The sequence below is a fragment of the Trichechus manatus genome, unplaced genomic scaffold, assembly GCF_000243295.1.
Source record: "Trichechus manatus latirostris isolate Lorelei unplaced genomic scaffold, TriManLat1.0 scaffold00179, whole genome shotgun sequence".
Taxonomy (NCBI): domain Eukaryota; kingdom Metazoa; phylum Chordata; class Mammalia; order Sirenia; family Trichechidae; genus Trichechus; species Trichechus manatus.
The window spans coordinates 2,127,505-2,154,075 of record NW_004444115.1 but is presented as its reverse complement, the minus strand read 5'-3'; the positions used below and the strand labels follow the sequence as shown (position 1 = coordinate 2,154,075).

The 26,571-nt window shown below is 39.8% G+C and overlaps 1 protein-coding gene across 4 annotated transcripts in view; it reads right to left on the bottom strand.

The window, feature by feature from the left end:
- Positions 1-9,084: 9,084 nt before the first annotated feature.
- Positions 9,085-26,571, bottom strand: part of UGGT1 (UDP-glucose glycoprotein glucosyltransferase 1) — a 129,918-nt gene continuing 112,431 nt past the window's right edge. For 3 of the 4 annotated variants that reach the window (XM_023741372.1, XM_023741370.1, XM_023741369.1), the window contains exons 36-40: positions 23,919-24,079; positions 21,921-22,035; positions 11,766-11,882; positions 11,199-11,367; positions 9,085-9,299 (exon numbers count right to left, since the gene is read on the bottom strand). In XM_023741372.1, coding sequence (XP_023597140.1) covers positions 9,274-9,299; positions 11,199-11,367; positions 11,766-11,882; positions 21,921-22,035; positions 23,919-24,079 — 588 coding nt within the window. In that variant the 3' untranslated portion in view covers positions 9,085-9,273. Of the gene's footprint in view, positions 9,300-11,198; positions 11,368-11,765; positions 11,883-21,920; positions 22,660-23,918; positions 24,080-26,571 lie in introns of those variants that run through there. The other variant, XM_023741371.1, reaches the window with a different exon arrangement.

The following is a 26,571-nucleotide window of genomic DNA, read 5'->3' as shown; positions in this document are numbered from 1 at the left end:
ATATAAGCTGCAAATCTTAATCCATTTATCCTAGAAAAACAGTTCAGCTGTTTAAAGAAAAAAGTAGCACCCATTGCAGTATCTATAATATGCAAAAGTGGAAACAATTTAAAATATTCAACAATTATGTATTTCTTAAGTTATGACACATCCTACTTTGAGGTATTAGAGTTATGGAAAATGTTTTCTGAAAAACATTTAATGACCTGAAAAAACATTCACGATACCTAAAAGTTTTAAGACATTTAAAAAGTAGTCAACTTCCTTTTAAACATGTTTTCTCTCTCCCAAAACTTCATAACAGCTAAAATGAATAAAAATAGGAATTAATGACAAGGCAAAGGGACTTTGACATAGTTCATAACATTTCAACAAACATTTGGAAGCCTCCACATGTGCCAGGGGACTTGTCGACAGGGGGTGATGGGAAAGAGTGCCTGCGCTCCACGACTCCCTTCCCCTCCACACACTCCTAGCAGGTTAGGTAAGGCAGGGTCCCCAACAAAGAGCTCTGGCGCCCTGCACCTTCTGCCTAGCCGGACACCCCCTCTTTTTCTCCATAAGCCTCTAGACTGGAAGTTTGTTCTCTGTAAATTTTGAACTGGCAGCCTGAACCTGAAGATGCCAGTCCCAGGCAAGGGCAGGGTTGAGAGGGGTGGAATAGAACAAGGGGTGCAAAAGGCTTATCCCAGCCAGGGACCCTCTGCTGACCCAGATTCAAGTGGCTGGTTGGGGTAATACCCATGCTAGAGCAAGGACTTCCTCACCCAAGATGACCCAGCACCTTGCTCAATCATGCCCACATGAGTTTCCAAGCTTGCTGCACTCATTCTCAATGACTACCGTGGGTCACCTGACACTAGAGGGAAAGCTGCTACGTTGACAGACAGAAAATTCAGAGGAAAAGGAGACAACGGGGGAAGCAGAAGACAACTTAAAAAAATTAATATCCTTCAGAAATAAGATATTCCATTCTGGGAAACAAAAATATTAAACGGGCAATGAGAGAACAAGAAAGAAATTTTTGAAACTATAATGGTTAATTTAGAAACTATAATAATCAATATAAAAAAAGCAGAGATGGAAGATAAAAACTGGGAAATTGTTACAGGAAATACAAAAAATAATAAACAAACATAGAAAACAGGAGAGAAATTTTTTTTTTAATAAGGGAAATCAGTCCAGAGGGTCCCAATCCTGACTAATGAGTTCAAAAAAGAGTGAATAAAGAAAGAAAATGATCCAGGATGTAATAACATTTGTCAGAACTGAATGACATGAGTTTTCAGGATAAAATGGGCCAGCAGGTACCCAACCCTCGGTTCCCGTGAAGTCTGAGAAGACCAGGGATAAGGACGAGATTCCACCGGCATCCAGAGAGAGAAAATAAATCACACACAAAGAATGAAGAATCAGAACGGCACCAGACCTCTCAGTGACAACCCTGGATGCTTAGACGACTGTGAGAGATGTCTTCAAAGTTAAGAGGAAAATATTGTTGTTAGGTGCCATCAAGTTGGTTCTGACTCACAGTCACCCTATGTGCGACAGAACAAAATACTGCCCAGTCCTGCAACATCCTCACTATCTTTGCAATGCTTGAGCCCATTGTTGCGGCCACTGTGTCAATCCATCTCTTTGAAGGCCTTCCTCTTTTACACTGACCCTCTACTTACCAAGCATCATGCCCTTCTCCAGGGACTGGTCCAGCCTGTAACATGTCCAAAGTACATGAGACAGAGTCTCGTCATCCTTGCTTCCAAGAAGCACTCTGGCTGTACTTCTTCCAAGACAGGCTTGTTCATTCTTCTGGCAGTTCGTGGTATATTCAATATTCTTCACCAATACCATAATTCAAAAGCATCGATTCTTCTTTGGTCTTCCTTATTCATTGTCCAGCTTTCACATGCATATGAGGCAACTGAGACACCATGGCTTGGGTCAGGCACACCTTAGTCCGCAAAATGACATCTTTGCTTTTCAATACTTTAAAGAGGTCTTTTGCAGCAGATTTGCCCAATGCAATATGTTGTTTGTTTTCTTGACTGCTGCTTCCATGGGTGTTGATGGTGGATCCAAGTAAAATGAAATTCTTGACTTCTATCTTTTCTCCGTTTATCACGACATTACTTATTGGTCCAGCTGTGAGGATTTTTGTTTTCTTTATGTTGAGGTGTAATCCATACTGAAGGCTGTAGTCTTTGATCTTTATCAGTAAGTACTTCAAGTCCTCTTCACTTTCAGCAAGCAAGGTTGTGTCATCTGTGTATCACAGGTTGTTAACAAGTCTTCCACTAATCCTGATGCCATGTTCTTCTTCACATAGCCCAGCTTCTCCCGATCATTTGCTCAGCATACAGATTGAATAAGTACGGCAATACAGGATACAAACCTGACGCACACCTTTCCTGATTTTAAACCATGTGGCATCCCCTTGTTCTGTTTCAACGACTGCCTCTTGATCTAAGTACAGGTTCCACATGAGCACATTTGTTCTGGAATTCCCATTCTTTGCAATGTTATCCATAATTTGCTATGATTCACACAGTCGAATGTCTTTGCACAGTCAATAAAACACAGGTAAACATCTTTGATCTTCATTAGTAAGTGCATCAAGTCCTCTTCACTTTCAGCAGGCATCCTGATGCCGCATTCTTCTTCATATAAGAAAAATGACCCAGCTTCAAATTCCATACCCAGCCAAAAATCAGGTGTTAGAGTAGAATGAAGACATCTTTAGTTATGTAAGGACTCAAACATGCTCCCAGACACTCTTCCTTTTGCAAAACAAGGTGGGAATCCAAGAGAGGAAGCCCTAGAGTTCAAAGCACACAGGAAAGGGTCAAGGGGACCCTGCAAGCTCACCCACCAGGATAAGCCCAGGCTTGCGGGGCTACAGGGGCAAACACCAATGTCCAGATGACGGAAAGGCACTAGTTAGACCTGTTGGGCTATTTGTGGGAAAAGCCTGTGCATAGAAAACTGAACAAATGAAAAGAGAGAGAGACAAAATAAGTTTTGCCAGAAAGGAAAAAAAGTTATAATATACAGCTTGGTTCAGCAGTAACATTTGCATATTCACGATAACGAAATCACTATTGCTTTAGCCAAATTGTTAAACTGCTGGTGTAGGGGAGGGGAAGTGGGCCGGGCAGGAGATACTGGTGTAGCGGAGCTAAATTCCCAATTACCAGGAATTAAGAAATGACAATAGAAGTATATTCTTGAGATATTTGAAAGGAATATTGGAAAAAACAACTTGAAGGCTGAAAAATATTGCCTCTGGATGAAGCAGAATGAGCAGCAACCTGATAGTTTTCCATACAAGTTTTCAAGCAGGATTTAACCTTTTAAACTACCATGATGGGTGCTGAGATGGGCTTGCCCAAAGCCACTCCACACTTCACCCAGCCCCCCTCAAATAGCAGCAAGGAAGCTTGGGCAATTGATCTCAGCTCAGGGGGTGACTGGCTATGGAACAGAAAAAGTTTGCTCAGTCTTCTGTAAGGGTTCCTCCTCACTGAAGATCAGGCTGTCACCATGGGAAAACAGCTCTCTCCACGTGCACAGGAAGCCCATGGCCAACTGCTATAAAGAACCTAAGTAATGACATCTCAGAACAATGGACCATCCAGCCAGATGGTGCTAGCTCTGGACTTCTGAATGTGAGCCACTCCATTTTCTTTTAGGAGTCAGGTGGGTTTCCTTTACAAGCAGCTTGACACATTCTCAGAAACATGACTCCGTTCGCATGTAAAATTGCTAAGAGTATTACAGTATAGTTCTACTTTTGATGATGCGCATATGTAAATACATACGCAAATATGCCAAAATGTTAATAGTAGTAATCTCTGGTAGAATTTTTTTTTGGTTTTCTGTACTCTTCAGGTTCTTTACAGTAACAAATGTGATTTGGGCAATATTTTTCTCACATTCTTCCCTTGCTATGCTGTCAACCTTGTTTTAAGTTTTATTAAAAATATATTTCATACTATTTAGTAAAGGCATTATAAATCCAGCCCTCCTCCTGACCCCGCTCCTGGCCATGACTCTGGCTACACAGCTTCACTTCCAACTCTCTAAATCTACACACTAGCTCAAGTCCTTACTGGAACATGCCTTCCTCCCTCTTTCCCCACCTCCCTCGTTCTAGCCTATCTAGGATGTTGCTGTATGCCATCAAGATGATTTCAACTCAGTGACCCTGTGTGACAGAGAAGAACGGCCCCATAAGGTTGTCTTGTCTGTAACTGTTATGGAAGCATATCTCCACGTTTTTCTCCCATGGAGCTGCTGGGTAGGTTCAAACGGCCAACCTTTCGGTTAGCAGCTGGGTGCTTAGTTGTTGTGCCACCAGGGCTCCTCTAACTCCTAGTTATTCCTCAGCCTTCAATTTGATCATCATCTACTCGTAGCTCTTCCTGACCATCAAATCCCTCCTCTCCTTCTCCGTGAGTACACTCTCTTATGCTCACACAGCCACTACTCACCTCCCCAGCTCCCAACACAGTCACAGCACTCATGACACTAGGTTGCAATGTCCAGCGAGCCCCTGGGGGACAGGATCTGTATCTTAAACTTTATACCTATCCCCCAAGTAGGAGCTCAGAAAATATGTTCAACATGAGCACAGTCCATGTTATCCCTCTAAGAACTCAGTGACCAAGGTTAGGCCCAGTTGTCCCATGGTGCCTTCTTGCCTTGCGGGCCCCTCTCCCAGCCCACCTGCTCGGGTAAGGCTGCCTACCTGCTAAGCCCTGCCCAGGGGAGCCCTCCAGAGGCTGGGGCACTGAAGGGGTCAGTGCACTCCCGAGAACGCGGAGCAATGGTACAGCCCAGTCCAGCCTTGTTGCTGAAGGAGACTTCAGGTAAAGCCCTCCTCCTCCCTCTGCCTGGGCCTGCTTCTTTCGCTAATGAAGGGGTTGAACTTCAGCTCTAACACTTTGCCCTTTGTAAGCTGAAAGTGGAGTAACTGAGTACACAGTTTTAAAGAAGAGAGCAAAAAGTTTATTGTACTGAGCAGACCTTATTTTCATTACAGTACCAGGAAACTCATTCTCAATTCACTTCAGTTGCAGAGGATTCTGCACACTCTTAAAACCCCAATGCTTGTTCCCAAGCAAGGGGCAGCTCCTGAACTTTGCATTGCATTTAATGGAACAGGATTACAGTAAAATAGAGTATTTATAAAGGAGATTTTGTAAAGTACAGTTTCTTTAAAAAGTCTAACATTTTTCTCCATTTTTACATGTCTGTTTCGTTATTACCACAGATAACTAGTTGGAAAACATGGTATTTGATAATCTTTGTTCCACATTTTATTTTTTAAGAGGGAATTATGCCCATTTCTCTGGAAACCTGAACAGTGGCAAGCAAGGCAATGCATAAAATACAGGTGAAATGAGGCGTTAGCTGTGAACCCTCATGTCCTACTCAGATCTTCCACATCCAGCCTCTTCAGTGTAGGTAACTGGGAAAGACTCAGGAGATGGCCTCTTGCTTCCAAAATCTAACCATGGAGTTTAAACTCTGTGGACTACTTCTGGGGAGCATGGAGATGCTCAAGCAGCTTCAGAGCTGATTTTGTGGCTTGTTTTTATAAACTGTCAACACTCACAGACTCCCTGCAGGAGAGGGGCCCTCTCCTCAGTTCTCTGACTCAAGACCACTATTGCCACCCATAAGCGTAGGCTGGCCTACATTGCTCCTTCTAGGATGATGGCTAGCAGTTTCTGTTTTACACACAGAAGTCAAAGGGCAAACAGTGAACGAGAAATTTGTATCCTCCAGACACTATCAATGAGTGAGTTAATAAAGTCTAACTTGCTTGAAGTTCACCAGGTAATTAGCAAAGTTCTCCTTACGATCCTGTCCTCTCTGTGCCAAGACAGGAAGGGCACTAAGGTAAATGAGAACAGTCCTCCTACCACACTGGGCACATCACAAGCCATGCTGATGCTGATTAACCACAATCACCCCACAAAATGGCCCCCATAAAATCAAGTCCTTAGAAAACGAATAATTAAAATTCCACAATGGAATATATATTAAATAACTTTTCACATAATTTGCCCTCCATTTTTTCACCCCCCGTTGTTTGTTACCCTATGCAGTTTTACCAGTACCCTGACGTTCGCGAAATCTGGTAACAGAGCGTCCACACTTTATTCAGAAAAAAGCACTTGTAACTCTTGAGTTAAAAAAAAAATTTTAAATCATTCAGGTAGAGTTAGTCATGGCAATGTTAGGAAAAAACTACTTTCAAGTACCCACATTTACTCACTGGGGGAGGTGACAGGAGCCATTTTATACTCGGTGCCAGGAGGGTGGTGTCTGGCCTGCTTCAAATTTTGGTACCAGTAACAACAATCCCTGGCTAATGGAAACGATGGGCTTTCCTTCCTCCAATCTTCCCGGCAGTCTCTCTGACACCTGCACGACCATCCCTGACTCCCTCAGCCTTGCACTCAGGGACTCTTAGTCCCAGCAGCCAGGAGAGGCTGTTGATTCAGCCATGGCTTCAGCAAAGGCGACAACACGGTGACTTAAAGGGAGTAGAGTAAATTCAGCTCCATCCATGGAACTGTTTCTTAATACACTCAGAACCTTTGCTCTCCTAAGACAGTTCACACGGTGCATGGGCCCAGCCAATGCTGGCACACTTAGCAGGCATGACAACATTTGTAGGTTTAACTTGAAATGTAGCATTATGACACCGTGGAGAAACACCATGCCATGACTCTCAATGTGGTGAGCGCTCAGTGCAACGTCACACCAAAACACAGGCCTGCCGAGACCCCGGCGACAGCAGCCACAGCCCTCAGCAGGTTCTGACCCCAACCAACACTCCCACAGAGCAGAAAAACAGGCGCACACCATTTCACATCATTCTGACATGTCACTGTGCCACTTAGGCACACAGAAAATTTCTACAACATGAGAAAAAAATGCATTACATATAATGATGGTTAAAAACAACACACTGTGAACAGTTTCTGTAAGCTTGAACATTCAGTGCAATCAATTCTTGCTTCTTGGAAAAAATTTCTCTTACCTCTATAAGTCACAATATGTTTTCTCATAATAGAGATAACAGGTAAAGTGGACCAAGGTCAAACTTTCATGGGAACATCACTTCCTAGGACATCAGAGGTTAATTATGAAAGGTGCTTATGTTATGCCACCTGAATCAAGGAAAGGATTACAGTGGGGTGAGGGCCCCTGTGGAAGCAAGCTAGAGCGCACACATTTAGAATCAGCCACAGGAGATGTGCAGCATGGTGAGGGGCAACCAGTGACACTGGCACCACAGAGACCAGACAGCATAGTTTATCTGTACCTTCCCTACATGGAATATGCAAAACAGACTTGGAAGACACAGAGAAGGAAGCCAGGGCCACTTCCTAAGTCACCTGGGAAATGCATGGGTGGAGGTGGCAGTGGCAGAAGGCTCCCTGAAAGCCTATTAAATCTGAAGGTGAAGCCTGAACAAATGTGGTTAATCTCCCTTCAGCTGCTCTGACCACGTGAGGGAGGGAGGGCGGGGGGGACGGACGGACGGACATGCTACCGCCTTTGCCAGTGATCCTGAGGGTCCCTGGACTTTTAGGGCCACAGATCAAATAATATGCTCAATCCTCTTTTGAGTCCTCTCTCAACTGGTAACAGAATTATGAAAGCAAAGTCAAATACTCCTTCACACTGGCTGGGAGGCTCCAAAGCTAACTTGTTCATCTGAAAATAGAAAAAAACAAATACTTGACATTTGTGATAGGACTCTGTAATTTGAAAAAGACTGCAAATCAAAATGTTATCTGGTTTAGAAGAGCAAGGGCTTAGTTATCCATTTGTACTACCCTCTCCTCGTATTTTTAAAAAGCAGGCAAAATATGAAAGAAAAGCAATGTGTGCACGTGAAGGCAGGTATGATTCCACGTTAGTGCTCTTGCCACCGGGTCCTGCAGGCAGACGCAGAGCCGCAGGGAAGAGCACCTGAGCTTCACCCTACTCTGGCCAACAGCAGCCCAAAGACTAGACTCGTGGTGCCTCCTCATAGCACTGCCTCACTCGCCAGGAGAGTCTGGTTCAGAAGGAGCAGTTCTGGGCTGCTGAAATAAAGACACAAAAAGACTTTGGTAGAAATAGCACTGACTAAAGGGCAAACCCTCCCTCAAGATGCCATAATGCAGACTCAGAACTGGCGGTGTCTCCAGCAATTTTTGCAACCCAAAGCTCTAAGTGAAAGGAACAGAGAACAATGTATATAAACGTGTGAATTCCACAGTCAAACCTCTCCTCGTCTTACATCTAGGAGCTGTTTTGTAGAGAAACAGCTACACAGAGAGAATCCTATACAGAAAGAGTGGGCAAATGATCAGAGTCACATTCCAGAGGGAAGCCCTGAGCCCTCCGAGATGGACTACTACAGGGACTTAGTATGGCTGTATCCAGTAAAGAAATCATTAACAGACATTTTTTAAGGAAGTGGGAAGAAAAAGCAAAGACTTTTGACAAATACAAAAACTGTTTATAAAATAATTACCTCAAAAATTCACTGGGATTGGATGGGGAATAATGTTTTCAAATCTGTCACAATGGCACTGATAAAATACAATGGCCAAATTCTGGTCTTTCTTACCGCCACCCCCACCCCCCGCCCCCACGAGCCCTCCTTCTCCTGCTGTTTTCCCTATCCCGGCCCCAACCCAGCCCACCCTATACCAGATTAATCTGCTGAGCTGCTGCACTGAACCAACTCTGAAGGCACCAGGCCGGATTCTGATTAAACAATGAGCCTAAGGTGTGGAAGAGAACGCACAAGGGGCACATGGAGCACGTCAGCATGGCCAGTGGACGAATGCTGCTGACCCGACCCCGGACGATGGGCATCTGCCCGCGGCACACGCTACTCCACGGGCAGGGAAAACTGAGGTAGGGAAGAGCGCGGCGGCCGTGGCTGGCCTGCTTCCCATGACTGCAGCGTGTGCATGTGGGGGAGGGGACCAAAGTACTGGTTTCTTCCTGGTGCTGCCGCCACGCTCCCCTCTGTGCAGAGTCCTGGAAGATCAGCCACTGGTCTTCCTCTGAGGTACAAATCTAGTAGCGCCTTAACCCCACCAGTGTGCAGAAGTCAAAATCAAACGCTCAGAATCAAAGGTGTGGCACACCTGCCCAGCCAGTTCATCAGCAGTTGTATAGACAGATCAGAAAAAACTAGCATTTAATATAAAAACTGTTTTTCAAATGGTGCAATTTCCTATCCTCCTCGAGAGATCACAATTCTTCACGTTTCCGAGGACCTATGGAAAAGGAGAACAATGGAAAATAAAACAGAACGTCTTCAAGTTATAAAGTAAGATTGGGCAGGTCCCGGCATGGTAGCCCAGTATTTATGCCCCACATCTACTTTCTCTTTTTACAATTTTAGGAGCTTTGATTTGATGTTTTTGTGTTATATTCTGAAGGCAAGAAAGTAAAGGAGACATTTTTATTTTTAGAAACACTGAAACTATCTGCAAATCTCGAATCCAACGGAACGGTTTCCACCTGTGCAGTCTTTATTTCCAGTTGGTCTATATGCACGTTTTTAGTCAGGATTCCTCTTTTCTCACTTAATGAGCATATAAACATTTTTACTATGTATTAGTGTAGCTCATTTAACGTTCCCTCTTATTGGGTGTTTAAACTGCTTTTAATAGTTTTGCTTTATAAATGCTATTAGAATAAATATCTTCATGTAAATAACTTTTTTCTTTGTTGAATTATTTCTTTAAGATAAATCTCAAGAGAGGACATTCCTCTTATTTCAATAGTATTTATCCACGTTCTTTGCCCATTCGTCTACGCAAATCTTTGAAGTTTCATCAATGAATTGGAATTAAATTTTTACGGCAAATATATAAAGGGCAAACTTTTATCTGTGATATCGGATATCATGGGATAGTTGTCAGACTGTTTACATGAATCATGTTCCAAGATCCATGTTCTTGTGCAATCACTCTTTTAGAATTTTGAGATGAATAAATTTTAATAACCAGAGCCAAATGAATGACTTTGCCCAAAGTATTAATAGTTTAAAAAAGGTCACTTTTGTATTCTGATGATTTTTTTCAGGTAGTTACCATTCAAGATGTATACACAGTAGGAAAAACAGTATAGGAAGACTTACTGTATTTTTACGCAAATTAATGCATGCCTTCTACATGTTTTCCAACTGTGCCCTCCCCCATTATTTTCATGAGCACCACTATGCCAATTTTTTTACGTTTACTGTAAAAAAAAAAAATTAGCACAGGGCGCTTATGAAAACACTTCATGGGAGGAGGATGCGGTTAACAAACAAATGTAGAAGGCACATGTTATTTGCATAAAAACATAGTAAGTCCTTTCTATTTTTAGCCTAAACTAAATCCATCCCCAACCCAATATGCTTGTTTAAAAAAATTATTTTTTTCCCAAATTACATGTACTTTGCCTTGATTCCTGTCCATCCACTAGTGACTTGTCGGATTTAATGAGAAAACAAAAACAAAAACCTAAGGAATCTGACAAGAGGTCCCCCAAATAATTTTAGGTCTGGCTTATGTATCACAAAACTCATAAGCTTAAATAAAATAATCACAATCGGAATATCACCCTACATTTGCATGTTGTTGTTAGCTGCTGTTGAATCGATTTCAATTCACGGCAACTCTGTCTGCAGAGTAGAACTGCTCCACAGGGTTCTCAAGGCTGTGATCTTTTGGAAACGGATTGTCAGGCCTATCTTCCAAGGCGCCTATGGATGGGTCTGAACCGCCAATCCTTCAGCTAGGAGTCGAATGCTCAACCATTTGAGCCACCGAGGGACAACTCCTATCTTTAGAGAACTTTTACAAACACCCCATTTGAACCGAGAGTACATCCAGATCAGTCAGCTTTAGGGTAAAAAGTTACCCCCTGCAAACAACATATTCCACATTCAAAAGGAAACATCCTCTCTCCAAAAAACAGTGGGGCAGACAGGCAATGCGAAAATAAGAACTGTTTAGAAGGCCAGCTGAAAAACAGAAATGAAAAAATTGGCTGATGTTGGGATGAAAGAATTAATGATTGAGAGATTTTTCTTTTCCTTTTCTTCATTATTCCGTTGTTTGTGCAATAAATAGAAATGAGAAGGGCAAAAAAGTGCTTATCGAAAGCCAAAGGTTTGTACTTACCTTCTCGACTCGGCTCTTCTGTTTTATTTTCTTTAGACTGTGGTCCTGCTTCCTTCTCCTTTTGAAAGCGGGTCTGCAACTGTTTGATTTCTTGATCATAGTCCTGCCACTCTGGGACAATTCGCATAGCTGCTTCCAGTTTGGGCTCTTTGGTCATTGGATTATTACACTGTGAAAACAGGACAACACACTCTAGCTGAGTTTAAGAAATGGTACATTATGCGGAACTCAAAGGTGTTTCTGCTCTAGGTTACAAGTTCTCACTGCAGAAGAACAATACTGAGGACTAGGGAGATGACATATTGTCAGCAATATGGTAATGGGCTAGAAAGCCAAATTAACTTCTGCTACACAGCAGTTCTGGGGAGCTATCAGAAGGCAGGAAAAGTACGATGATTCAGACGCCAAGCAGTGAATTCACAAGATTGTAGGTGGTGAGAACAGTCACGCTGGGCAACTGAAGTTCTGGCTTCCATCATCTGCTGCAAGTAGAAAACCCCTAAACTATACAAGCACAAAGAAAGACATCACACTGGACTGAGATGCAGAGAACTACGAACAGCTTACCAAATCAATTGTCTTTGCCCTTTTCTTAGAGGCATCATCACACCAAGTCTCACACCAAAGCCATTCTTGAGGGAGTGATTTAATTGGCACCTGATGAATCATGTTGTTGGGCAAATCCTGTTTGGTAAAGAAAATAAAATACAAGCACCTTAAGTTCTAGGGAAAATTTAAAAAATTGTACAGTAAATCAGTGATGTTAACTTACTATGTACCACATACCAATCACAGATTTTTAAAACTGAAAGGGTGCTTACCAAAAGCCTTAGGGTAGCTAAAGATTTTACTTGCGGTGTTTTTAAAAACCTCTAAATTTAAAAGATCCATAAAATAGCTACCCGTAGTAAGCAACCAAAAAACTTTAGCTTAAACCTCACAAGTAGCCTGCACGTACACTTTCCTGAATGAGGGCAATTCTAAGAAATATACTCCTATCTTTTCAAAGTCAGCTAAGTATAAAGCAGTGGTTCTTATATTTCAGTTTTACCTGAAGGAAGTCCTCTGAGTCTACCTTATCTGCTGGGCCTGATCCCAAAGAGAGGAAGCCCACATTTTTTCTAGCCAAATCTCCTTTATGTTTTGAAGTTTTTCTCTCAGGAGAACTTTCGAGTCTGTCACAGTAAAACTGTTCCACCATCCTAAGACTAACACGGACTATAACTCTAATGGATTAAAATGTGCAAAAATGATCAACTAAGATATCTGTATAAAGAATGGTCTAGTCAACAACTGTTCCTAGCCTTCAGTATGCTGGTACAAAATGAACAGCTGATGAAATGATTCTCTTTATCAAAACTTTTTGACAAACTAAAATTAAAAAGTAGCTGGATAAGATATCAAATGCGGATTTCAATATATTCCAATTTCACTTAAACTTTTACAAACTATTGAACTTGCAGCACTCTAGCAGAAAACCGAACCAAGAAAACACTATCAGTTCCAATTCTATACTTAGCTTAAAAAAAGTAGAAATCAGCTTCTAGTACTGGTGGACCAGCAGATGAGACTAACGCTCTTGCTGAGGACAACTAGAAAAGCTGAATAAATCACGAAAAACACAGGCTTGAGAGAGCTAACAAGTCAGTAAAGAATTACTGGGCCAGAGGAGACCACAGACCCAGAAAGGTAAACCTGCCATCTGGGGTTGATTTTTGCCTGGGGTCATATGCTGCGGTGAGTTTTCTGAGGCTTCTGACAGCTACCCAGGGCTAAGGTGACAAAGACTGGTATCTAAGACCTGTGTGGGTGGGGAAAGTTCTGGTGAACCCCCTTGCTTTCGGTTGGTACATCAAAGAAACACACGGTATGAGTAAGGCCCACCAAGGACTTCAGTCTGACTTCAAATCATCAAAATCTTAAAACTAGATTAAAATAATACTAAATTTCTAGGGTCCCTATGTTCCTGGCAAAAACAAACATAAATTCTCTTTGTTAGATGATAACATTATTCTAGACCCTAAATTATTTCCACAAACAATTCTGCAAACATAACGCCTGACACATTATAGACAATATAGTGTATTTTAGTAAATTTAGAAAATATAGTAAATATCGAACAACAGGACAAAAAGGTAACAGAAATAACAGAATCAGACTCATAGTGGCTCCATAAATTAGGGACATCAGACTCTAAAGTAACTATACTCACTATGCATAAAACAAAAAAACAAGATTGAGAATTTCAGCACAGACTGGAAACCGCAAAAAAAATTACCAAGTGGAAATACAAACTAAAAAATATCATAACCAAAACTAAGAAACAAATGGCAAGTGTAACAAATTAGAGAGCTGAAGAGAAAATCAGTGAACTAGAAGATAGGTCAGAGAAAAATAACCAGAATGAAGCACAGAGAGACTAAAATAAAGAAATGCAGAAAAGAGAGTTAGAGAAATATAGAATTAAGTGAAAAGGTCTAACATATGTGCACCCTGGGCTCCAAGAGGAGGGAGAGAAGAAAGCAAAAGCATTATTGCAAGAAAAACGGCAGAGAATTTTCTAAAACTGATGAAACAAAATCAAGCCACAGAGTCAAGAAACCCTAAGAAGATCAAGCAAGATAAACAAAAAGAAAAATGTATGTAAATCAGAAAAATCTGCTAAAATCCAATACAAATAAAAAATCTTAAACACAGCCAGAGGAAATAGACAGGTTACCTCCAAAGGAATAACAACTAGAATGGCAGGTAACTTTTCAAATGAAACACTGGAAATCAGAAGACAGTATAAGGATATATTGTATTTAAAGTCCTAAAAGAAAATAACTGCCAATTTGCAATTTTAAATCCAGTGAAAACATTTCTCAAGAATAAAGGTAAAAACTAGAGGACATTATGCTGAGTGAAATAAGTCAATCACAAAAGGACAAATATTATATGAGACCTCTACTGTAAAAACCCATGAAAAAGTTCACACACAAAATGTAACAATCTTTGTTGGTTACCAGGGATGGGAGGGGTGTGTGTGGGGAAATATTAAATAGACAATAGATAAGTGGTATCTTGGGTGAAGGGTGAGACAGTACACAATACAGGAGAAACTAGCACAACTTGTACAAGGAAAGGTCATGGAAGCTCCATAGACACATCCAAACTCCCTGAGGGAACGAATTGCTGGGCGGAGGGCTCTGGGGACCATGGTCTCGGGGAACATCTAGCTCAATTGGCATAACACAACTTATAAAGACAATGCTCTACATTCTACCTTGGTGAGTAGTGTCTGGGGTCTTAAAAGCCTGTGAGCGGCCATCTAAGATACTCCACTGGTCTCATCCCTTCCGGAACAAGGGAGAATGAAGAGAACAGGATACAAGGAAAAGATCAGTCCGAAGGACTAATTGTCCACAGCTACCAAGGCCTCCACCGGACTGAGTCCAGTACAGCTAGATGGTGCCCAGCTACCACCACTGACTGCTCTGACCAGGATCACAACAGAGGGTTCTGGACAGAGCTGGAGAAGGATGTAGAGCATAATTCTAACCCACAAAAAAAAAAGACCAGATTTACTCGCCTAAAGGAGACTGGAGAAACCCCTAGAGTATGGCCCCCAGACACCCTTTTAGCTCAGTGGTGAAGTTACCTCCGAGGTTCACTGTTCAGCCTGGGAGTGGACAGCCCCATAAAACCAAATGAGACTAACGAGGTACAGGAGTCCAGTGACAAGGGCCAGAAAGCAGAAGGAGACAAGGAAGCTGGTGATAGGGAACACAAGGTTGAGTAAGGATATTGTTGATGTGTTGTGAGATTGTTAACCATTGTCATAGGGCAACATTTGTAGTAACTGTTAAATGAGAAACTGTTTTGTTCTGTAAGCCTTCATCTTAAGTGAGAATAACAGCACAATTCGAAGAGCGTACTCAATGTCACTGAACTGTGCATGTAGAAATTTTTGAAATGGTGTATCTTTGGCTATGTGTATTTTCACCAAAAAAAAAAAAAAAGGTTAAGAAGTTAGAGGGTTGATATGTTGTGGGGTTGTTAACCAATGTCATAAAACAACATGTGTACTTCTGTTTCATGAGAAACTATTTGTTCTGTAAGCCTTCACCTGAAGTACAATAAAAATAAATAAAGAAAAAAGACTAGTAACAGACATCTTATTTTGAGTTTAAGGTTTTTCTTATGAACAAAACCAAATATTAAAAATAACTGACCCAAAATTCATCCTGCCTGTGGCTTTTTTTCCACCCAGAATTACTAATCTTGTCTTTCCTGTTCAAGCCCAGGTTTACTTAATTTAAATTTGGAAAAGTATCATGGCTGCAGGTGGGTGGAGGGCCAGGGCCCACCCCATGACTAGATATCAGTTGATCTCAGTAAAAGGGGGAGGGCAGGGTTCAATCAATCATGTTAAGATTAGCCAATGGTTGATCTTCAATTCTTCTCCCTTCTCTTCTCTTTATAAGCTTCGTTTTAACTAGCCTCCTTGGAGTCATTTTTTTTTTTTTTGGAATTGGAATGGTTTCCCTACATGCATATAGAATAATGTTCATAATAAACCTTATGTTAAAAAAAAAAAGAATAAAGGTAAAATAAAAATACATTCAGACAACAAAAACAAACAACAAATTGTCAGCAGTGAATTTACACTAAAGAAAAAAGATACTCTTTGAGCAGAAGAAAAATGACCCTAGATGGAAGCCCAGAAATGCACGGACAATGTAGCATAACAAAAAATAGTAAATATGTGAGTAAATCTAAATCTAAATAAATAGTGATAGCCATCAAACAAGAATAACATCTTCTGGGGCCTGAAATATAAAGAGACCTAGAATACACAGCAAAAAGGCATTTAGGTTGGGATGAGGATAAATGGAGTTAACAGGTTCTAAGTCACTACTACTCAAAACGTGTTCTGCGGACTTGCAGCTGGGTGCTTGTGAGAAATGCACACTGTACTGCATCTCATTTTACTGAATCAGAGTCTTTAGGGGTGAGGCCCAGGAATTAGTGCTTTAATAAGTTCGTTGACTGATTTTTGCATATGCTAATGTTTGAAAAGCACTGTTTTACTGTTTTTCCATTGTGCCAGGTGGGTAAATTATACCAATTAATACTGGACTTTGCATATTGTAATATCTAGGATAATCATTAAAAGAGTATATAACTTTTAATCTAATAGAGGGAAAATGGCATTAAAATTAAAACATTCTCAGTCTGAAAGAAACGAACCAAGGAGGAGAAAAGGAACACAGAACAGGTGGGACAAGTACAAAACATTGTTGAAAGAGAAAGTTATCAATGATTATATTAACTATAAATGGGCTGAATGCTTACATTAAATGACCAAGATTGTCACACTGGATGAAAAACAAATAGATACAAGATATTTATAAGAAACATATGAAAACAAATAGTTGAAAGTAAAAAGATGGAAAAAACATACCATGTAACGCTAACCAAAACAAAAGTGCTACAGCTGCACCAGATGAAGTATACTTTAAGGCAAAAACGAAAAGCATTACCAGAGATGATAAAAGGTTAATACATCAAAAACATATAAGTTCTAAATTTGTAGGCACTTCGTAATACAGCCCCAAAGCAAAAAGTGACAAAACCAAAAGAACAGATTTCACAATACAGAAAAAGATTTTTAACATACTTCTCTCAGTAACTAATAGAAAGTAGGCAAAAGATACATTATAACATTTTACTAAACTTGATCTAATGAACTTATGTAGAGTACATAAAACCCAACATTTGCAGTACAAAAACACATGAAATGTTTACCAAAACTGGACACATCTGGTCACAAAGCAAGTCTGAACCAATTTCAAATGCCTGAAATCATACAGAGTATGTTCTCTGACCATAAAGCAACTGAGCAACAAATTAATAAAAGAAAACTGGAAAAACCCTATAGATTTCACTTCTAAATAACCAACAAGTCAAAGACAAAATCACAATGGAAACTAGAAATATATTTTTTTCAATGATAAGGAAAATGCTATAAAACATCTGGAATACAGCCAAAGTCCTGTGTGGAAGAAATCTGATGATTTTAAATGCATATATTAGAAACGACTGAAAATCAATTAAGCGCCTATCTCAAGAAATTAGGGGGAAACATCAACAACTTAAACCAAAAAAAGCAGAAAGAAAGAAAACAGTAAAGAACAGAAATTAATGAAATAGAAAAAAACACACATAGAGAGGATTATAACAAAGTCAAAAGCTGGTTCTTTGAAAAGACCAATAAAACGGCTCAGTTCCTAGTGAGATGAACAGGGGAGAAAGAGAAAGCACAAATAATCAATGTCAGGAATTAAACAAACAAGCAAACAAAAAATAACATCACAGATTCTACAGACTTTAAAAAGATACCTGGGTGACAGAAATGTTCTAGCTCTTGAAAAAAATTTGTCAAAACTGATTTAACGGTGTACATTTAATGTGATTTGAGTATGTCACTGTATATAAATTATATCTAAATAAAAAAGATAGTAAGAGGATATTACGAACAACTTAATGCTAATGTTAGTAAATTTAGATAAAGTGGTTCAACTCCTATAAAAAAATCTAAGTTAACAAAAATACCGCTAAAAGAAATAATATTTTATAAATACAAAGAAAACACCAATTTCACTAGCCAATTGCAATTGTTAATGTTATATGTCAGCTTGGCTAGGCTATGATTCTCAGTGGTTTGGCAGACATTGGATTCATTACCAATTACTCTTCTATAATGCAATCATCTCCATGATGAAAGCTGATACAATGTAATCACCATCATGATGAGAGCTGCTATGAACAACCAGTCAGTTGAAAGGGGAGTTTCCTTGGGGGCGTGGCCTGCCTCCAGTGTATAAACAGATGTTCCGTCAAGGCTCACCCTCACTCTGGATCCTGCATCCGACTCATCATCATCTGATCTCCGGTTCTTGGGATGTGAGCCAGTAGCCTGCAATCTGACCTGATGATTTTGGGTTCTTTAGCCCCTACAACCACATGAGTCAGGAGAAGCCTCCAGCCTAACACCTGACCCACGAATTTGGGACTCGGCAGCCTCCATAACTGCGTGAGCCACTTCCTTAAATCTCTCTATATACTTACATGTATACGTTTCACTGTTTTTGCTCCTCTAGAGAACCCAGTCTAAGACACCAATTCTACCAAACATTTAAGAAAACCCACTCTGAAGGACTGTCTTTATTTGACCTCACTTGAACTTGCCCAGTACTAAAAACTTTTCCCTGGTGGGCGTTAAATGTTTTAACATCACGGCTGCTTAAGGTGATAGGTAATAGCTGGGACAAACAATAGACTAACCAAACATTTTAAAAGGGAAAGCTGAGGAATAAGATATCCATAAGGGCTCAGGAAAGACCTGAGCAGGCCCTAAGCTCACATCTATAGCTTACCTTGAGGCTCTGCACAAGCAGGAGTGAAGGCTAAGGCAAAGTTATAAAATGCCTGCCAGACAGTTGAAGGTTTGCCCAAACATGCACACAGTCACTCAGCAAAGATGGTGAGACTCGCTGGTGCCAGGCTTTTACAGAAATCCCTGTCTAATCATTAGTTGATTACTAAGCTAATCAAGCAGAGGCTTCAGTGGCTACACACAACAAAAAAATACAGACTTTACAGAATTAGTTCAGAAAAGTCATAAAACAAACTAATGACGACAACTGCACCAAGCAACAAGTAGTCCTGGGGTGGGGGAGAAACTGATTTCCAGAGTTGCCACCACATTATATTATTTGAAATGCCCAGTTTTCAACAAAATATTACAAGACTTGCAAAGAAACAAGGAAGTATAACCCATACACAGAAAAAGAAAAGCAATCAACAGAAACTGTCCCTGAGGAAGCCTAGACGTTGGGCTTATTAGACAAAGACTGTAAATCAGCTAGTTTAAATATGTTCAAAGAGCTAAAGGAAACCATGTCTACAGAACTAAAGGAAAGTATGTGAACAACATCTCAAAAAACAGAGATATTAATAAAGTGAGAAAATTATAAAAAAGAAACAAATAGAAATTCTGGAGTTGAAAAGTATAGCTGAAATGAAAAAAGTCACCAGAGGGCCCCAATAACATATTTGAGCAAGCAGAAGGAAAAAAATCACTAAATGTGAAGATACGTCAATTGAGATTACCCAGTATGAAGAAGAGAAAGCAAAAAGAATGAAGAAAAATGAACGGAGCCTCAGAGACCTGTCGGACACTATCAAGCATACCAACATACACATAATGGGAGTCTCAGAAGGAGAAGAGAAAGAAAATGGATAGAGAGATTATCTGAAGAAATAATATCCCAAATCTCCCCAAATTTGATGAAAAACATTGATCTACATATCTAAGCTCAACGAACCCCAAGGAGGATAAACTCAAAGAGACCCATACTATCTAGACACATCATAAAGTGTTAAAAGACAAAAACAAAGAGAGACTCCTGAAACATGCAAGACAGAAGTGACTCATCATATACACAAAAAATCTAAACCAAACCCGTTGCTGTTGAGTCAATTCCAACTCATAGCCACCCTACAGGACATGGTAGAACTGCCCCACAGAGTTTCCAAGGAGCACCTGGTGGACTTGAACTGCGGACCTTTTGGTTAGCAGCCATAGCTCTTAACCACTACGCCATCAGGGTTTCCCATCACATACAAGGGAGTCTCAAAAACAGTAACAGCTGATTTTTCATCAGATACCATAGAGGCCAGTAGAGATGATATATTTAAAGTGCTGAAAGAAAAAACAAAACAAACAAAAAAACCAACAACTGTCAACTAGGAATTGTCTGGGAAAACCACCCTTTAAAAATGAGGGAGAAATAAAGGCATTCCCAGGGAAAACAAAAACTGAGAAAGTTTGTCACTACCAGACCTGCCCTATAAGAAATACTAAAGGGAATCCCTGAGGCTGAAATGAAGGGAAACTAGACAATAACTTGAATCTACATGAAGAAATAAAGGGCACTGGTAAAGGCAACTATATAGGTAAATATAAAAGAGAGTATAAATGTATTTTTTTGTTTGTAAGTTTTTTTTTTTTCTGTCTAATTTAATATTGCAAAAAGCAGTAACTGTAAATCTGTGTTGATGAGCACAGAATGTATTAAATTTGTAATGTAATTTGTATGTTAATCACAGCATAAAGGAGGGGGAAACAAAGTTATATAGAAGTAAAGTAAGTTTTTGTTTACTACTGAAATTAAGCTGGTATTAGTCCTAACTAGACTGTTATGAATTAAGATATTAATGGTAATCACCAGGGCAACCATTAAGAAAGTAACTTAAAAATATACAGTAAAGGAAACACAAGGGAACTATCTAACGCAAAAAATAGTAGTAAAAGAAGAACTGAGGATCACAAAAGATGTAAGACATACAGAAAACAAAGAGCAAATGGCAGATGTAAATCCTAACTTATCCGTAATTACATTAAATATAAATGAATCAAACTCTCCAATTAAAAGTCACAATGAGATGCCACCTCACACTCACCAGATTAAGAGACTGACAATAAGTATAGATCAAAACGTAAAGCAACAGGAACCCTTACACTACTGATGGGAGTGTAAATTGGAAGTACTTTGGGATACTGTTTGGAATTAACTGGTAAAGGTAAAGATACACATACCACATGACTCAGTAATTCCACTCTTAGCTATATACACAATATAAATACATGTATACATGCACTGAGGCATGTACAAGAATGTTCACAGCAATATTATCCATGAAGTCAAAAACTGAAGACAACCCAAACACAGAAAGAATAAATACAATGTAGTGTCACCACACACAACAACATGGATGAATCCCACAAGCATAATGTTGAGCAAAAGAGGTTAGACTCAAAAGAATAGCTCTTTCTTATGATTCCATTGAGATAAAGGAAGAAAAAAAAAAACAGGCTTAAGAAGGAGATGTATAAAGAAAAGCAATGGAATGATAATCATAAGTCAGGCTGCTGGGTACTTTTATGAGGGAAGAAAAGTGGCTTCTAGGTTGCTGGTAATAGTCTATTTCTTGATCTGGGTGGTGGCATATGGGTGTTTGCTTTGTGATAATTCCTTGATGTATATGTATGTATTTGTATATTCTTGTTTTGTGAACTTTTCTTATTGGGTGCTATACATCACAATAAAGACCTATAAAAATTTAAGTTAAGACTTAAAGCAAAACAAAATATGCTTAAAATACATGAAACTGTCTATCTAAAATACTTAAACTACAATGACTCATCTCTGAAAAATGCCTAGCATTAATAAAAACCTAACTTTCTTGAAAAACACCATGATTCTGATACAGGAAAAAAAGGGAAATTGTGATTCTGTATTCTATACTGTGGCTCCTTAGCTAGTTAGGTCCAGCACCAAGAAACAAATGGACCCTAGCAGGCGGAGAAACAAATTTATCAGATTATTTAGTAGCTTGGGTACAAAATAAAATGATATGGTAATGGTTTAGAGAGGTAATAGCCTTCTTCCATCTCTCTCCCCAGCCAAGATTAGCCATATGACATTTTTCACTACTGTCTCTTGAGGATAGATAACAATGCCACACTTATACACACATAACGAAATCCTTTTCCATGAAGACCCAAGACATCATCCAGTAAAAGGAAAAAACAAATAAGTAAATGCTACTGCATTTCTGAAACAACAGTCAAATTCATCACTGAAAACATTAACCATAAAAATGGCCACTTACCTGATCAAGATTTGAAAGGCTGTTAGGATCCTGACTCAGACCTTGGTACTGTCCCCTGAGTCTGTCGCCAGCAGCTATTTTCCTAAATTTCTTCAGATCCACAACATACAGTGCACTAAACAGAGAAGATGCAGTTGTTAAAACCATGGATTGTGGCAGAAAAACTAACGCCACTGGATAATGGAGCAGTTCACTGGCCATTCTGGCTTCTCTTTGAAAAGGTAGGCTGAAGGCCCACAGTAGAGGTAGAGTCCAGTATGTGCTACTTAAAAGACATCCAGGGAAGTTATTCCAAAGCCCGTAAGTCTGCCTCTACTAACTCATTTTTGTCACTGTTTGTTAACATTTAATGCCTTCAAAAGGGAATAATCTCTGAAAAAAGAAGACTTCTAGCTAATATGGGCAGATTAGGTAATAAAAGTTATTTGCTGTTGTTGTTAGTTGACGTAGAGTTGGCTCCGACACATGGCAACCTTATGTATAACAGAACAAAACATTGCCTGGTCCTGGGCCATCTTCATGATCGTTGGTATGTTTTTAGCTGATAAATAACCACGAGTCAAACATATCCTGATGGTGTCATAAATCTTACAAGGAAAAAAAAAGAAATCCGCAGTGCTACAGTTCTTTTGGACGAAGAACAGAAAGTATGATACTGAGATCACCATACCCCTACCTTTTATCTTTGTACTTGCTCCTTCCTCCAGGTCCCCCTATCTTCCAAATCTTCCAAATCACACTTTCCCCAGAGAACATGATGTAGTGTTTGTCAGAAAACCAACAACCATTATAAATGCATACAACGACCTAGCAGTTCCACTTTTAGGAATATACCTACATACATACTTGAAATATGCAAAATGATGTATTTAACAGATTATTCATTGCAACATTATTTGTCATAACAAAGATTACAAATAACACTATACACTGGAATAATATGCAGCTGTAAAAAGAAATAAGGCCCTTCTCTACATATTGATATAAGATCTACAAGGGACATTAAGTAAAAAAGGCAAGGTATAAACAGGATGCTATATTTTGTGTAAAAAGGGGATGGAAAAAATGTACATCCAGAATTGTTTATAAAAAGATTAAGAAACTCTGGAAAGATAACAGTAAATTAATAGTGGAGGTTATCTGTTGTGGGGATGGGAACTGGGTAGGAGAGGGCCAGAAGTGGGAGACCTTTATATATATACATATATATTTTTAAAATAATTTTTATTTTTGAATCATATTAATTGATTACCTACTCACAATCTGAAATTTAAAAAATTAATTTTAAGAAAAAGAAAACCATCCAGCACCATTAGGAGAAATTGTGAGGAGGCAGTCCTTTGGATAAGCTCGGCAGCCATGTCTTCCCATTCCTCCCCTTGCTAGCAACATCTTTGGGCTTCAGGAACAAACCACTGCACCCCACCCCTCTGAAGCCTAATGGTTTATCTAAATGTCAGCAGGGTGAAAGAGATACAGTTCTGGGCTAGGTGCCAAAGATGTCAGATCACTTCCTACTTGGGTGATCAGGAGGTTGTGCCATGGGTCACGTCAGCTTAGAAGTATAAAATGGCTGGGGGAGGGATTTGCTCTGTCTTTCAGCAATGGTGCTAGGTGGAAGCATGTGCAGCAGAAGTTTGCAGTCTACCTAACCAAGCTGACCTAGCCAGGGGGGATCAGTGTAAGAAAAGCCCTTTGAGTCCCTTGTCTACGGTATAAAGCGGGATATGAGAAGTTTTCCATCTCTTCCCGGACAGCTTTTGAGCCAGGAGACCACTGGCCTGTTGTCTGCTGTTGGCTTCTTGTCGTAAGTAATAAAAGCTACTTTCCATGTGCTAACGCTCTGGGAGTGTCTGGTGTGTTTAGGCTGTGGTCAGAAAGATGTGAGAATCATGGTGGAATCACCATTAGTGACCGGGCCCCTATTTCAATGGCCTCTTGGCTAATCAGAAATCTGGGAAAACCTGTGAGTGTCTTCCAGTACTCCTCATTCAGTACCTGATATGATACTTTCGCCCAGCTAAATGGCTGGCCCAGTACCCAGACTTCCAGAACCTGTAGCCATCCATTTCTCTTCGGCTGTCACAGAAAGGAGTATAACCGTAAGGGGCACCATCCAAACTGAAATCTCTTAACTCTTTCAGATCTGTCCGTACAATCTGGAGAAAAGAAGACCAAAAGTCATTTTGTAAGCAAACACACAGATAGCTCTAACACAATTTCCTTAAAATACGGAGTGCTATAAGCTGCATGGAGAACAGCACTGTGGTTAACAACACAAGCCCTAACAGACCCAGTTTGAGTCCAGATTCCTCCACTTACAGTTGGCTGCCCTCACTAACATGTAAGACACTTAGCCTGGTGCTTGGCATACAGTAGAAATAAAACAAATTTAAATTCCTTAGTCTCTCTGTACCTCAGCTTCTCTATCTATAAAATGTGGACAATGCCTACCTCAGAGGGTTGTTGAGAAAGTTATGTGGAACAATGCCTGAACATACTAAGTGATAAACAAGGACTAAATATGATTATATTAGACTCACGCCATAGACAAAAACTAATTCAAAATGGATCAAAGACCTAAATGTTAAATCTAAAATCATAAAATTCTTAGAAGAAAATATAGCAGCCGAGTTTTAGGACCTAATTTTTTTCAACAATAGATTATCAAATACAACAATGAATGCATGAGCAACAGAAAACAAAACATATAACTGGGACCTCATAAAAGCTAAACACGTTCATCAAAAGACGTTATCAAAAGAGTAAAGAGACAATCTACAGACTGGGAAAATATCTTTGGGAAGGATATAAGTGATAAAGGTCTAATATCGAAAATATATAGAAAACTTCTATAACTTAACAACAAAAAGACAAACAACCCAGTCAAAAACTGGGCAAAACTGCCAACAAACACATGAGATACCATCTTACCCTGGCTGAAATGGCACTGACTTAAAAAAACAAACAAACACAGATAACAACAAATGATGGCAAGGATGTGGGATGATTGGAACCCTTATCCACTGCTGATGGGACTACGGAACGGTACAACCACTATGAAAAATAGTATGGTGCTTCCTCAAAATACTAGAAACAAAAATACCTTATGGTCCAACAATGTCACTCGTAAGTATATACCCTAGAGACATAATATAATAAAAGAGACATGGAAAGACATATGAACACCTATGTTCACTGCAGCATCATTCACAATAGCAAAAAAATGGACAACGTAAGTACCCATCAACAAACATTCGGATAAGCAAAATGTGGTATATACATACAATGGAATACTACACAATCATAAAGAACAATGACGAGTCTGAGAAATGTGGATGGACCTGGAGGACATAATGCTAAATGAAATAAGCCAATCATATAAGGACAAATATTGTATGATCCCACTTTTATAAGAAGAATAGATATATACAGAGAGAACAATGTTCATTGGTGGTTACCAGGATGGGTGGGGGAGAGGGGGAGTCACACTCTAGAGAGCATAGATACTAGTTATTTTCGGTGATGGGAAAATTAGCACTGAATGTGGGTGTAATGAGCACAGCTTGACCAAAGTAAACAATGCCACTAAAAAGCTCAGAAGAGAAAAAGATGTCTGTGCTAAAGATGTCTGTACTAAAGAATACGACATATATAATTTGACAACACCAACATTAACAAAAAAAGTGAGTGTATGGTCACATATGTATGTGTATAGGCATACATGTGTATGGGTAGGTACAAGTGTGTACATGTGTACAGACAGAAATATGTATATACGCATGTATGTACAGATACGTGTATGCACATATATATATTCATAAAGGACACAGTTACAAATAATTCTCAAGATATAACAAAACACCTTGTGAGACTGGTTTTCTAAGTTTGAAGGCTTAGGACCTTAGTCTCATGGGAAAACTCAGTCAACTGCCATAACAGAGTTTACAAAAGTTCATGTTCTGTATCCTAGTGAGGTGAGTAGCATAGGGGGTCTTAAAAGACTGCAAGCAGCCACCTGAGACACAACTACTGATCTCTACTTGTCAGCAGCAAAAGAGAAAGAAGGAAACCAAAGTCTCAAAGAAGAAACTAGTCTACAAGTTAATAGCCTACATGAGCCACAGCCTCATCTATCTTGAGACCAGAAAAAATAGATGATACCTGGCTACTGACCACAGTAGATGGACCATGACAGAACAGGAAACAATGAGGAACAGAACTCAAATTCTTAAAAAGTCCAGACTTACTGGACCAGTTGAAACTAGAGGACTCCCTCAGACTATTATCCTAAGTTACTCTTTAAACCCTGAACCAAAACTATCCCATAAGGTTACCTTTCAGTGAAATAACAGACTGGCACACAAAATAAAGGATATCCACGAGTACAGTGCTGCATTAAAAAATCATCCATATCAACAATTACTCTAAAGCAAAGAACAGAAGATAAGGGGGCAGGGAAATGAGAGTACTGGAAATGGAACAACCAGAACGCACTTAAAGAAAATGCTAACTTTGGTGAAGGGTAAGATGGTACGCAATACTGGGGAAGCCAGCACAACTTGTACAAGGAAAAGTCATGGAAGCTCCATAGACACATCCAAACTCCCTGAGAGACCGAACTGCTGCGCTGAGGGCTGTGGGGATGATG